We start from the raw sequence: 12,197 nt of genomic DNA, 5'->3' as shown, positions 1-12,197 counted from the left end.
ATCCTGTTTTTTCTCGACTCTGGGTCTCTGCACATGCCGCTTTCTCTGCCAAGAGTGTCCTAGTTCTTCCTCCACACAGGTGACAGCTGTCTGTCTTCCAACTCAAGGCTGACTCCTCCCAGGATCTCCCTTGGCCCCTGCTCTGGGGGGCTGTACTCTGGCCACCCTCCAGCTAGCTGCCCCTACCACAGGGCAAGCAGCCTGTGGGTTCCAGGAGTGGCTCGCTCAGAGCCTGCATCCTACCCCTCCCAGTTCTAGACTATACTCCAAGTACCTGGGACCCAGGTAATCCTTGCTCAAATGACCGCAAATCCACTTTCTGGATTTAATGAGGCCTGGATAAGCCTCTTCCCTGGGTCTGTCTTCCAAAGAGTAGACTGTGCCACTGACTGTGCACCCTTTGATCCTAGGGGTGGCCAGAGGACAGGCATCTGGAGGGGCATGAACAGAAGCTGAACTTGCAGAATGCAGGTTCCAAAGGTGTTGGCTAGAATTCGGTGGCATAGAACTCTGAGAACTGTGGGAATTCTAAACTAGAAACTGACCTTCCAGATATAGTCATCCAAGTAGGAAGACAGAACATATTTTATAAATTTATAAAGACTGGTTAGCTTGATTTATATGTTTTAAATAGACATGTGGCATGTGGGCCTTGATTTGCACCCCTGCTCCCAAGCTCCCCTCCCCAAGCTGGGCTCCCTAACCACCAAATTTGCCACAGGAAGTAAACAAAGATTGAGGCCACCATCCCCCACAAGTTGGGACTGCTTGATGGAAAAGACAGGGTCTTTCATCTTAGTATTCCTGCTCTGTGTCCTGGGTGTGGCAGATGCTCAATGAACATTTGTGGAAGGCAGGCAGGCAAGAAGGAACCCGACAGGTGGGCAGGCTTACCTGGGTGGCAGGCATATCCTTAAAGGGGACATGGCCATTGGCCAGTTCACAGGCTGTGATTCCCACACTGTAGATGTCAGACTTGGCATCATAACCCTGGAGATTCTAAGCCAGGAAAAAAAGGCCACAGATGACTCCATTTGGTCTTTGTTCTTAGAAAAAGGGTAGAACTAAGGAGAAGAAAAGGATGGCGATCCCCAAATCAGGACCTGCTGCTAATGGCTCTCCTTGCCTGTGCTACTGAAGACTAACTGCTATTTCACCACCGGCAACTGTTTGGTGATGCTTTGTAAGGAGCAGGAGGTGCCAGCCCCATGCCCCTGCTTAGCACAGGGATCCAGAGAGCACCAAACATTTCCAGAATGCTCACTCTTCTCATAGGGTGGCAGGAGTCCTTGAACGGAGCTGAAATAGCATCTGGTAGAGATTAGGACTCCCCAGGGGGAACCACATCCATCTGCAGTGAACAGGCACTGACCACGCTGAGGGCTCCCTCCCTCCAGGAACCCCTTTACCCCACTGGGAGACTAAGAGCACCTAACCCCAGGCAATGCCTGAAGGCTCCCTTGAGAATCATGAGTTGGGTAAGGGGCCTCCTTGGGGCCCATGCACAGACCTGCTGGAGGACCTCGGGGCTGAGCCACGGCAGAACCTTGACACTGTACTTGGGAAAATCGTGGACCACTCGCTGCCGCTGCCCGTGGCTTATCATGCTGAGGTTGCTGCGCAAACCAGACAGGTAGACCTTCCCATCCACAGAGATCAGGATGTGGCTGGCTTTGACACTCCTGGGGAGGTGGGGAGGGTGTCATGGAGAGCAAGAGCCCTTCTAGACACGGCCAGCTCTCCCCCATGTGCATGGGTTATACATGTATATGTGTATTTTACATATACATAACCATGTTTTTGTTTTTATTGAGACAGAGTCTCACTCTGTCACCAGGCTGGAGTGCAGTGGTGCAATCTAGGCTCACTGCCATCTCTGTCTCCTGGGTTCAAGCAATTCCTGTGCCTCAGCCATCCAAACAGCTGGGATTATAGGTGTGCACCACCACACGTGGCTTATGTTTACATTTTTAGTATAAACATTAGCCAGGTCGTATCTTAGATGGAGTTTCGCCATGTTGCCATGCTGGTCTTGGACTCTTGTCCTTAAGTGATCTGCCTGCTTTGGCCTCCCAAAGTGCTGGATTACAGGTGTGAGCCCCTGTGCCCAGACTATAATCAGGTTTTGTTTTTTGTTTTTTTTTTTGAGACAGAGTTTCGCTCTCGTTGCCCAGGCTGGAATGCAATGGTGCAATCTTGTCTCAGCGCAACCTCTGTCTCCTGGGTTCAAGTGATTCTCCTGCCTCAGCCTCCTGAGTAGCTGGGACTACAGGCACATGTGACCACCTCCAGCTAGTTTTTGTATTTTTAGTGGAGACAGGGTTTCACTATGTCAGCCTGATCCCAAACTCCTGACCTCAAGAGATCCACCCCTTAGCTTCCCAAAGTGCTGCCACCCCACCTAGCTAAAACCATGTTTTGATGAAAAACTCCAAACCTACATAAAATAGCATGACTCCATTTACATATCACCAGATTAAAAGTTTATTTAGCTCTGTCATCCAAGCTGGAGTGCAATGGCATGATCGTGGCTCATTGCAACCTCCACCTCCCAGGTTCAAGTGATTCTCCTACCTCAGCCTCCCAAGTAGCTGGGATTATGGGCACCCACTATCATGCCTGGCTAATTTTTGTATTTTTAGTAGAGATGGGGTTTTGCCATGTTGGCCAAGCTGGTCTCAAACTCCTGATCTCAAGTGATCCACCCACCTTGGCCTCCCAGAGTGCTGGGACTGCTGAGTGCTCTTGTATGCTCTAGACCACCTCTTGCTCTACCTCCTATGAATGCTTTTAATCTGTACTTTTTATTTGTAGGACTCTTGTAAAAGTGTACCTAGGGGTACTGTGTTCCATATCCCGTTCTTCCTTTTTCACTCAGGGGTGTGGTTTCCAGACACATCTGTGTTGCTAGCTGTGTAGCTTTCATCTTTGCTTTTAATTGTCACCTTTGCTCTGGGAAGAGATGTAACACTTTTACTCATCCATCCTTCTGGGGACAGACACTCACATTACCCCCAACCAACACACGTGTGAATGGTGACATCCAAACATGTCCCGTGATTGGTCTGCACGAAGGTTTCTTTAGGGTATACATTGAGAATCAGCCTTGATGGTTCTGGTTCTGTGACCCTGACTGGCAGCACCTGGCCATCTTCCACTACCTGCACAGGAGGCTCCGCCATCCTTACCACACTGGGACTCGCTCGGCCTCCTAACCACTGGCAGTCTCATGTATATAAGGTGACATCTTGTTTTCATTTGCTTTTATCTGATTGTGAGATTTGAGTGGCTGTTCCTATGATGGCTTGTCTTGGGGTTTCCTCTTTTGAAAACTTCATATCTTTGGCCCATTTTTCTTGCTTTGCTGTCCATTTCTTGTTGATTTGCAAGATTTCCCTGTAACTAATCTCCTGTGTTGACAAAGCTAATATCATTCACTGTGTGTCACTTCTTAATTGTTTTCACAGTATTTTTTATTGAATAGAAATCTTCTTGATCTAATAAAATTCATCAATCTTTTGTCTTATGTTTTGTGCTTCTAAAATATTGAGCAGTTATTCTATGCCTCAGGTCACAAAAGCATTTTCTCACATTTCCTTCTATTTAAGTCTGTAGTTTTAAGTTTTACACATAAGCCTTTATCCAGCTGGAGTCCTCCTCTGTATGAGGAGTTAGGTAGGGGTCCAGTTTTACCATCTTCCCTAATACGAGCTGATTTCCTGACACCATCTACTAACATCTGTCTTTGTCCTGGTCTCTCACCATAAGACTGACTCGGGGGCACAGAAAGGAGGAGGCAGAGGGTAGAGTACAAAGGTCCATGTCAGACGGTCCTCTCACACAACACTCAGGACCAAGCTGCGCGGCAAAGAGAAAGTCAGTGGATTCAGCATTAACAGGCTAAGTGACCATCCTCCAAGTCACTGGCAAGGTCAGAATCCAGATGCTCCTTTTTTTTCTTTTCTTTCTTTTTTTTTAACAGTCTCAGGCTGGGCACCGTGGCTCACGCCTGTAATCCCAACACTTTGGGAGGCCAACATGGGTGGATCACAAGGTCAAGAGATTGAGACCATCCTGGCCAACATGGTGAAACCCCATCACTACTAAAAATACAAAAATTAGGCCAGGCGCGGTAGCTCACATCTGTAATCCCAGCACTTGGAGGCTGAGGCGGGCAGATTGCCTGAGCTCGGGAGTTTGAGACCAGCCTGGGCAACACAGTGAAACCCCGTCTCTACTAAAATACAAAAAATTAGCCAAGCATGGAGGCATACGCCTGTAGTCCCAGCTACTCAGGAGGCTGAGGCAGGAGAATTGCAAGAACCCAGGTGGCGGAGGTTGTAGTGAGCTGCAATTGCACCACTACATTCCAGCCTGGCGACAGAGCAAGACTCCATCCCAAAAAAAAAAAAACAACAGAGATTCATTCTGTCACCCAGGCTGGAATGCAATGGTGTAGTTTCAGCTCACTGCAACCTCCGCCTCCTGGGTTCAAGCAATTCTCCCACCTCAGCCTCCCGAGTAGCTGGAACTACAAGCATGTGCCACCACAACTAGCTAATTTTTGTATTTTTAGTGGAGATGGGGTTTCACTATGTTGGTCAAGCTGGTCTCGAACTCTGGACCTTGTGATCTGCCCACCTCGGCCTCCCAAAGTGCTGGGATTACTGGCATGAGCCACCGTGCCTGCCCTTTTTCTTTTCATAGCAAAGAGATCCTCAGCAAGAATCCAGATCCTTGATTTTAAACTCTGGCTTCATTAACTTCAGTCAAACTTCACCTGTTTACCTGAAGGCTCAGGGGCACAGCTACCCACTCTAATCATGGGAGAGGCCGCCTAAGAACTGACCTGTGTACGTATCCCATGTGGTGGATGTAGTCGAGGGCCTTCAGCACCCCCTGCAGGATATAAGCAATTGCCAGCTCATTCATGCCATCCATGAAGTGTGTACAGATGAGATCCTTTGCAGAACCTGGAGAAAAGGACTGCATGAAGGCAGCAAAAGGTAATGAAGAAAGAAAACACAGGCAATCTGACAACAGAGTCCCAAGAACCCCTTTCTACCAGGAACCCTTTCCACTCACCATATGCCATGAATGATGTCACAACCCACAGCTCATTGTCTGCAATAAAGGTGGCTCGATATGGCACGATATTGGAATGGTTGAAGAGTTTAGAGACATGCAGCTCGCCCTGGAAGGAATGGTGAAGCTGAAGTCAGAACCAAACGGCACCGAAAGATGTCGCTCAACATGAAGGTGGCAGCATGGACAACAGGGGGGACCTGGCACTTTTTGGGTATTCCCAGAGCAGCCTAAGCAGGTGCCAGTCAACATAGAAAAAACAAGGCCCTGCTGCCTCTGCAGGGACCTAGCACTGCTTTGCCTCTGCCAAGCAGGGAAACCACCAACAATAGATGGTGTCAGGGCACCAACTCGGAGATGATGACGGCAAACTGTTGACTTAAGACTTCTGAAGTCAAAAGCTTATCTCAATTTCAAGGGCCAAGGTACAGAAATCCTCTTTAAGATAAGAAAACAAAAAATATTTTGTTGTTGTTGTTGTTTGTAGAGACAAGGTTTCACTGTGTTGGCCAGGCTGGTCTCAAACTCCTGAGCTCAAGCGATCCTTCTGCCTCCTGCTCCCAAAGTGCTAGGATTACAGGTGTGAGCCACTGAGCCACTGTACCTGGCCAAAAATGTTTTTTATTTTTTTGAGACAGGGTCTTGCTTTGTCACTCAGGCTGGAGTGTAGTGGTGTGATCTTGTCTCACTGCAGCCTCAACTTCCCAGGCTCGAGTCATCCTCCCACCTCAGCCTTGCTGGTATCTGTGACCACAGCTGGATGCCACAATACCTAACTAATTTTTTGGAATTTTTGTAGAGACAGGGTTTCGCCATGTTGCCTAGGCCTGCTTTGGCCTCCCAAAGTGCTGGGATTACATGCATAATCCACTGTGCCCAGCCCAAAACGATATTTCTATTATAAAAGAAAACATGGCCGGGCACGGTGGCTCGTGCCTGTAATAGCAGCACTTTGGGAGGTGAGGTGGGCAGAACACTTGAGCCCAGGAGTTGATAGCCTGGACGACATGGCAAAACCCCATCTATACTAAACATACAAAAAAATTAGTTGAGTGTGGTGGTGCATGCTTTTAGTCCCAGCTACTCAGGAAGCTTAAGTGGTAGAATCACCTGTGCCTGAGAAGTAGAGGCTGTGGTGAGCTGTGATTGCACTGCCGCACTGTAGACTGGGTGATAGAGCCAGACCTTGTCTCAAATTATAAAAAAAAAAAAAAAGAAAGAAAAAAACCATAGTTGATGGAGCAGAAGGCCAGCTAAGACTGGCTTCTGCTGACACTGACCTCAGACCCACCAAACTACTATGAACGGGTCCTAGAGCACCATCAGGTAACACCAATTCAGAAAAAGTTGTAAATGAAGAAGGGGAGGGGCTGCAGCTAACTATCCTGAAGGAAAACTGACCCAGGCCCTGAATCTAAGCAGGCATCTGGAAAGGGGTCTAATTCCCAGGCAGTTACTAAGACTCACAGCCTCTCTCAGTTTTGTTTTTGTTTTGTATTTTGAGACAGGGATTCAGTCTGTCACCCACGCTGGAGTTCGGTGGTGCAATCTCAAACTCCTGGGCTCAAGCAATCTGCCTGCCTTGCCCTTCCAAAGTGTTGGGATTACAGGCATGAGCCACCATGCCCTGGCCCCTCTCAGTTTAACAAGAGAGTGGCTACTTGCTTCTTGAATAGAAAGGAATGTCAGGGCCTGCATAGTGGCTCACACCTGTAATCCCACCATTTTGGGGGGCTGAGGTGAGCTGATTGCTTGATCTCAGGAGTTCAAGACCAGCCTGGGCAAGATGGTGAAACCCTGTCTCTACAAAAAATACAAAAATTAGCCAGGTGTGGTGTGCCTATAGTCCCAGCTAAATGGGGGGCTGAGGCAGGAGAGCCACTTGAGTCCAGGAGGTTAAGGCTACAGTAAGCTGGGTTCATGCCACTGTACTCCAGCTGGGTCAATAAGACACTCTCAAAACAAACAAACAAACAAAAAAAAACCAAAGAGGCCAGATGTGGTGGCTCACGTTTATAATCACAGCACTTTGGGAGGCTGAGGCAGGCTGATCACCTGAAATCAGGAGTTTGATACCAGCCTGGTCAACATGGTGAAACCCTGTTTCTACTAAAAATACAGAATTTAGCCAGGCGTGGTGGTGGGCACCTATAGTCCCAGCTACTCAGGAGGCTGAGGCAGGAGAATCGCTTGAACCCAGGAGGCAGGGGTTGCAGTGAGCTGAGATCTCGCCATTGTACTACAGCCTGGGTGACAGAGGGAGAATCCATCTCAAAAAATAATAATAATAATAATAATAATAAAGAAGAAAAAGAAAGAAAGGAACATCAGGCAAACAGGATGCTGAGAGCCAGAAGATGGCCACTGATGGCAGGGCAGGCGCCTTGGGTCTGGAACAAGACGGCCTAGGTTTGAATCCAGCCTCTGCTGGATTATAATAAATAATAAACAAATGAATAAAAAAGCCAGAAGGGAGTGTTTGAAGAAGAAAAGGGAATGATAAATTGGGCTGAGTCGCATTTCAGCTCAATCCTTACTGCCAAATGGCCAGGATTTTCTCCTGAAAGTTTCCATAACTTCTGAACGTTTAATCTCCCTTCATTTCTTTGTAATTCCTTGTAACTACTATCAGAGCCAAGAGCCCACCCTCCCTCCACGTGACACACTCATGGTTTATTACCTGCAAGAATGTTACCATCTCATTGGAACAAGCTTCTAGGTTAATCCTCCGTACAGTCACATACTCTCCCGTGGGTTTGTACCTTGCTAGATTCACAGTCAGCAGGTCCTCAAATCCTTTGCCTAAAAGAAAAGAAGAATGCCATACACAAGGACAAGAGCAACAAGGGGTTTTAAAAATTCCTTTTAAAAAAGGGAGTTGATTTCAAAAGAAACAATGTTAAAATTTCCACTACTGTTACTTTTTCTGGTTTTTTTCCCCCCCTTTTCCCAGCAGAATTTTACTGTTCTGTTCATGGCTCACATTTCTTGATTTTACTCCCATCAGTTCCTTCTCAGCCAATCATTCTGACTCACTATGGCCAGGACACCAGAAACATGCAGCCACAAAGGAGAAATGGCTTGGAAGATTGATCTCTTTCCATACTTGGCAGAAAAAAAAAAGATCCACAGAAGCAGCTCTGTCCCCACGAAGCCCCCTAACTAGTAGATGGCCTCTGCTGTACACACATCTGGGGCTGCTGAGAAAGCCAGCTGCAGCAGCCTTGGAGCAGGAGAGGAGAGTAAGGACAGCCCTGCACATACCTATCACAGTGAGCAGCTCATAGCACCCTCCCTCTGGCAGAAAGCTACTCATGATCTCCTGTTTAGAGAAGGATGCTATCGACTCTGAGCTCGCCTCATTGGTCTATGAAACAAAAAGAAAAATAGGTTAATAGAGAAAACTGGGGGTGGGATGGAAGTGGGGTGAAGGTGCTAATTCAGACCCACGAGGAGACTGGCATCCAAACACACCCACAGATCCAGACTTGGTGCCAGCACTATTTGAAGAGAAACAAAACATCACATTCAATGTAGTAATCAGCACTAACATAAGAGCAAGTGTTAGGCTGTCTACAAATGGGGAGACAAGGACCTGTTCCTGTCAACCGTTAATCTGCTTGTCCTTTCCAACAATCAATGCATTTGCTAAAGGCTATGAAATTCTCACTTGGAGAAGGGATGTCTGGAGAATTAAAGCATGTTTAGAAAAGAGAAGCAGGTGGGAACGTAGGGGTTCTCTTGAATTTCCTGATGCATTAGGGTCCTATTTTTAAGGTCCTGACCACAAGATCCCAAAAGGTCAAACGCTGAATCTTGCTCTAGGGAGAATGTGGCCAGGAGCAGCCTCCTCTTTAGCAAACCAAGAGCCCAGGCCAGTTATTGCCTAACATTTCCAAGTGAAGTGAGAACCACTGATGTCCTGAGTTGAGGCAAGGGACACAGCTGTCAGGTCTCAGGCAGCATTATCTAGGCAGCCGACGTGGCCTGCTCCCTCTTTCCTGCCCATGTGTGCTGTGAGTGAAGCTGGAGTCCAACGCTTTAGGATGTGGGTGTCACAACTCTGGCTTCTGAGGTCCTAAAGGAAGGTATCCAGCAATGTCTGAGTTTATGCAAAACACATGGCATACCAGACCAACAGCTCTTCCTTCAGCTTAATGAACTGTTTCCTTCTTCTAGACCTAAATTTATATGTATGATTTGGGGATTGTGACTGCTTTTCTTTAGATTCTTTCTTCAGATGCACATCTAACTGAAATGGAGAAACCTAGGCCCGCTCATGTTTCATGTGCTGCACTCCTAAGCCTGACCTCCAGGCAGAAAAGGTCCTTTGTGAAAGTAGGAGAGGCCCCTGGCCCAGTACTACCCAGAAAAGCATGAGCTGAGAGTGTTCTGACAAGGCGGTGCCTGAACAACTCTTTGGGAAGCAGCTCTGCAGAGGAAACCATAAAGATGACAGTGCTCTGTACCTGTTAGCTGACCACAGTGTACTTTCCAGAGCACTTCTACATTGCATGTGATCTCCTCCATAGCTCAGTGAAGTAGCTGGGACATATCTTATCTACACTTTTCACTAACAAAAATGAGGGCAAAGGAGATTAAGTGACTTGCCACAAATCAAAACGTGGGTACATGGCACAGGACCCAGGCCCAAGCCAGTGAAATTAATCTACCACCCTGCTGGCTGATATTTCATGTGGTTTGTTTGTTGTTTTGTTGCTATTGTTTTTAAGAGATGGGGTCTCTCTGTGGCTGAGGCTAAAGTGCAGTGCCAAGATCCTAGCTCACTGCGGCCTTGAACTCTTGGGCTCAAGTGATCCTCCTGCCTCAGCCTCCCAAGTAGCTGAGATTATTGGCAGGAGCCACTGTACTTGGCTATATCTGGTTTCAAAACACTTGATGCTGCTGATGGGGAAAGAAATCCCCAAGTGGGCTCTGTCTCCCTCATCACTTACCCTGAAAATAAGAGGAACCTAGTCTAGCAAAATTAAGCCCTTCACCAAATTCGATTTCTAATTCAATCAATTTTTATATTTCTAAGATTTGGCCATATTGTCGTATTTCACTGTAGTTCACCCATTTCCACTGCTGTACAATATTTATCTCATGAATATATCTCAGTTTACCCATTCCAACATTGATGGGTCATTTGGGTTGCTTTTCTGTTCTGCTGTTATGGACTGTGCTACTATAAACATGTTTGAATATGTCTCCCGAATGAAGCTTGTACTTAGGAGTGGATGGAATTGCTAGGTGACAGAGCATATGAACAATCAACTTTATGAGACAATGCCAAATTATTTTCCAAAATACCAATTTATACTACCACCAGCAATGTAGGTGTTTTTTATTTTTAAGACAGGGTCTCATTCTGTCGCCCAGGCTAGAGTGCAGTGGCATGATCTTGGCTCACTGCAACTTCTGCCTCCTGGGTCCAAGTGACCTTCCTGCCTCAGTGCTTCCAAGCAGCTGGGACTATAGGCATAAGCCACCACGCCTGGCTAATTTTTGTAGAAATAGGGTTTTGCCATGTTGCCCAGCTGGTCTTGAATGCCTGACCTCAAGTGATCCACCCAGCTTGGCCTCCCAAAGTGCTCAGATTACAGGTGTGAGTCACCACGCCCGGCCATGTGTGTTCTCATTGATGTAACTTTTCCCCAACAGTTGGTATTTTCAGATTTCTTAATTTTTGCCAATCTCGTGGATTTAATTTACATTTCCCTGATTACTAATGAAAACGAGGATCTTTTCATCTATTTTTCAGCCACGGTGAGTTTTCTCCAAGGTGAAAATATCTCTTCTTGTCTCGTGCCCTTTCCTAGTAAGTTGTTTCAGTGCAGGATTTCCCCAAAGTAGGTCCCCTGGAACACTAATTCTGCCAGTTGATGGGTGGAAAATGTTTCCATGCCCAATGAAGTTAGGAAATGCAGCACACTCTCTCATGCAGAATTACAAGGTATAAGCCCATATTAAAGGCATGAGAAATTCTGTAGTAAGAAAACTTACTTTGATTAACCTAGGATTTCCCAAAGAGATCTGTCTAGGGAGCCTTCTGTGCCTAACATCTGTTAAATTTTGGGAAAGATAATTGGGAAAGGCTATTTTAAGTAAGACATACGCTATAATGCAAAGAGCATAGGTTTATGGGCCACATAGAGGCAGAATTTGAACTCAGGTCTATTACCGGTTCTGTGACCCTGGGCAAGTCACTCTGATCTCTCTGGATCTCCATTATCTCAGCAGCTGAGTAATTTCCATCTCATAGTGTTGTATCTATTAGACGAGATAAAATATGTTAAGAGCTTAGTGCTACCTGGTGTACAAAAGACATTCAATACATGTGAATCCTATTCTCTTCCTCCTCCTATTGCTGTCTACTTTTTGGTGACTCTTCTGTTCAACAAATAAAATGGAACAGAGAAAATGGAGGAAACAGAGAATCTTAAGTGGAGCTTGATCAGTAAAGTTGATTTGATACTAGTTTTTATACTTATCTGTGTTTTCTAATGCTCTCAAAATAAATTCTAGGATCATTAAATTTTATTTTATTCATTTATTTATATTTTTGGAGACAGAGTCTTGCCCTGTCACCCAGGCTGGAGTGCAATGGTGTGATCTTAGCTCACTGTAACCTCTGCCTTCTGGGTTCAAGTGATTCTCCTGCCTCAGCCTCCCGAGTAGCTGCGATTATAGGTGCATGCCACCACAACTGGCTGATTTTTTGTATCTTTAATAGAGATGGGGTTTCGGTTTCACCATGTTGGCCAGGCTGGTTTTGAACTCCTGACCTCGTGATCCACCCATCTCACCCTCTCAAAGTGCTGGGATTACAGGCGTGAGCCACCACGCCCAGCCTATTTATTTATTTTTGAGATGGAGTCTCGCTCTGTCACCCAGGCTGGAGTGCAATGGTGTGATTTCAGCTCACTACAGACTCTGCCTCCTGGGTTCAAGCAATTCTCCTCCCTCATCCTCCTGAATAGCTGGGATTACAGGTGCCTGCCACCACCCCTGACTAATTTCTATATTTTTAGTAGAGACAGCATGTTGGCCAGGCTGGTCTCAAACTCCTGACCTCAAGTGATCTGCCTGCCTCGGCCTCCCAAAATGCT

The 12,197-nt window shown here is 46.6% G+C and overlaps 1 protein-coding gene across 13 annotated transcripts in view; it reads right to left on the bottom strand.

Annotated features, from left to right (window-relative positions):
• The window catches only part of STRADA (STE20 related adaptor alpha), a 36,671-nt gene that overhangs the window by 2,902 nt on the left and 21,572 nt on the right, over window positions 1–12,197 (bottom strand). For 7 of the 13 annotated variants that reach the window (XM_012443831.3, XM_012443842.3, XM_012443840.2 and 4 more), the window contains 6 exons: window positions 8,350–8,452; window positions 7,766–7,887; window positions 5,086–5,194; window positions 4,850–4,973; window positions 1,511–1,682; window positions 895–999 (listed from right to left, as the gene is read on the bottom strand). In XM_012443831.3, coding sequence (XP_012299254.1) covers window positions 895–999; window positions 1,511–1,682; window positions 4,850–4,973; window positions 5,086–5,194; window positions 7,766–7,887; window positions 8,350–8,452 — 735 coding nt within the window. Of the gene's footprint in view, window positions 1–894; window positions 1,000–1,510; window positions 1,683–4,849; window positions 4,974–5,085; window positions 5,195–7,765; window positions 7,888–8,349; window positions 8,453–11,269; window positions 12,022–12,197 lie in introns of all 13 variants that reach the window. The other 6 variants (XM_012443838.2, XM_012443839.3, XM_012443837.3 and 3 more) reach the window with 3 other exon arrangements.

Source organism: Aotus nancymaae, unplaced genomic scaffold, assembly GCF_030222135.1.
Source record: "Aotus nancymaae isolate 86718 unplaced genomic scaffold, 86718_ANA_hifiasm-v0.15.2.pri h1tg000089l, whole genome shotgun sequence".
Classification (NCBI taxonomy): domain Eukaryota; kingdom Metazoa; phylum Chordata; class Mammalia; order Primates; family Aotidae; genus Aotus; species Aotus nancymaae.
This window is presented reverse-complemented; position numbering and strand designations above follow the sequence as displayed.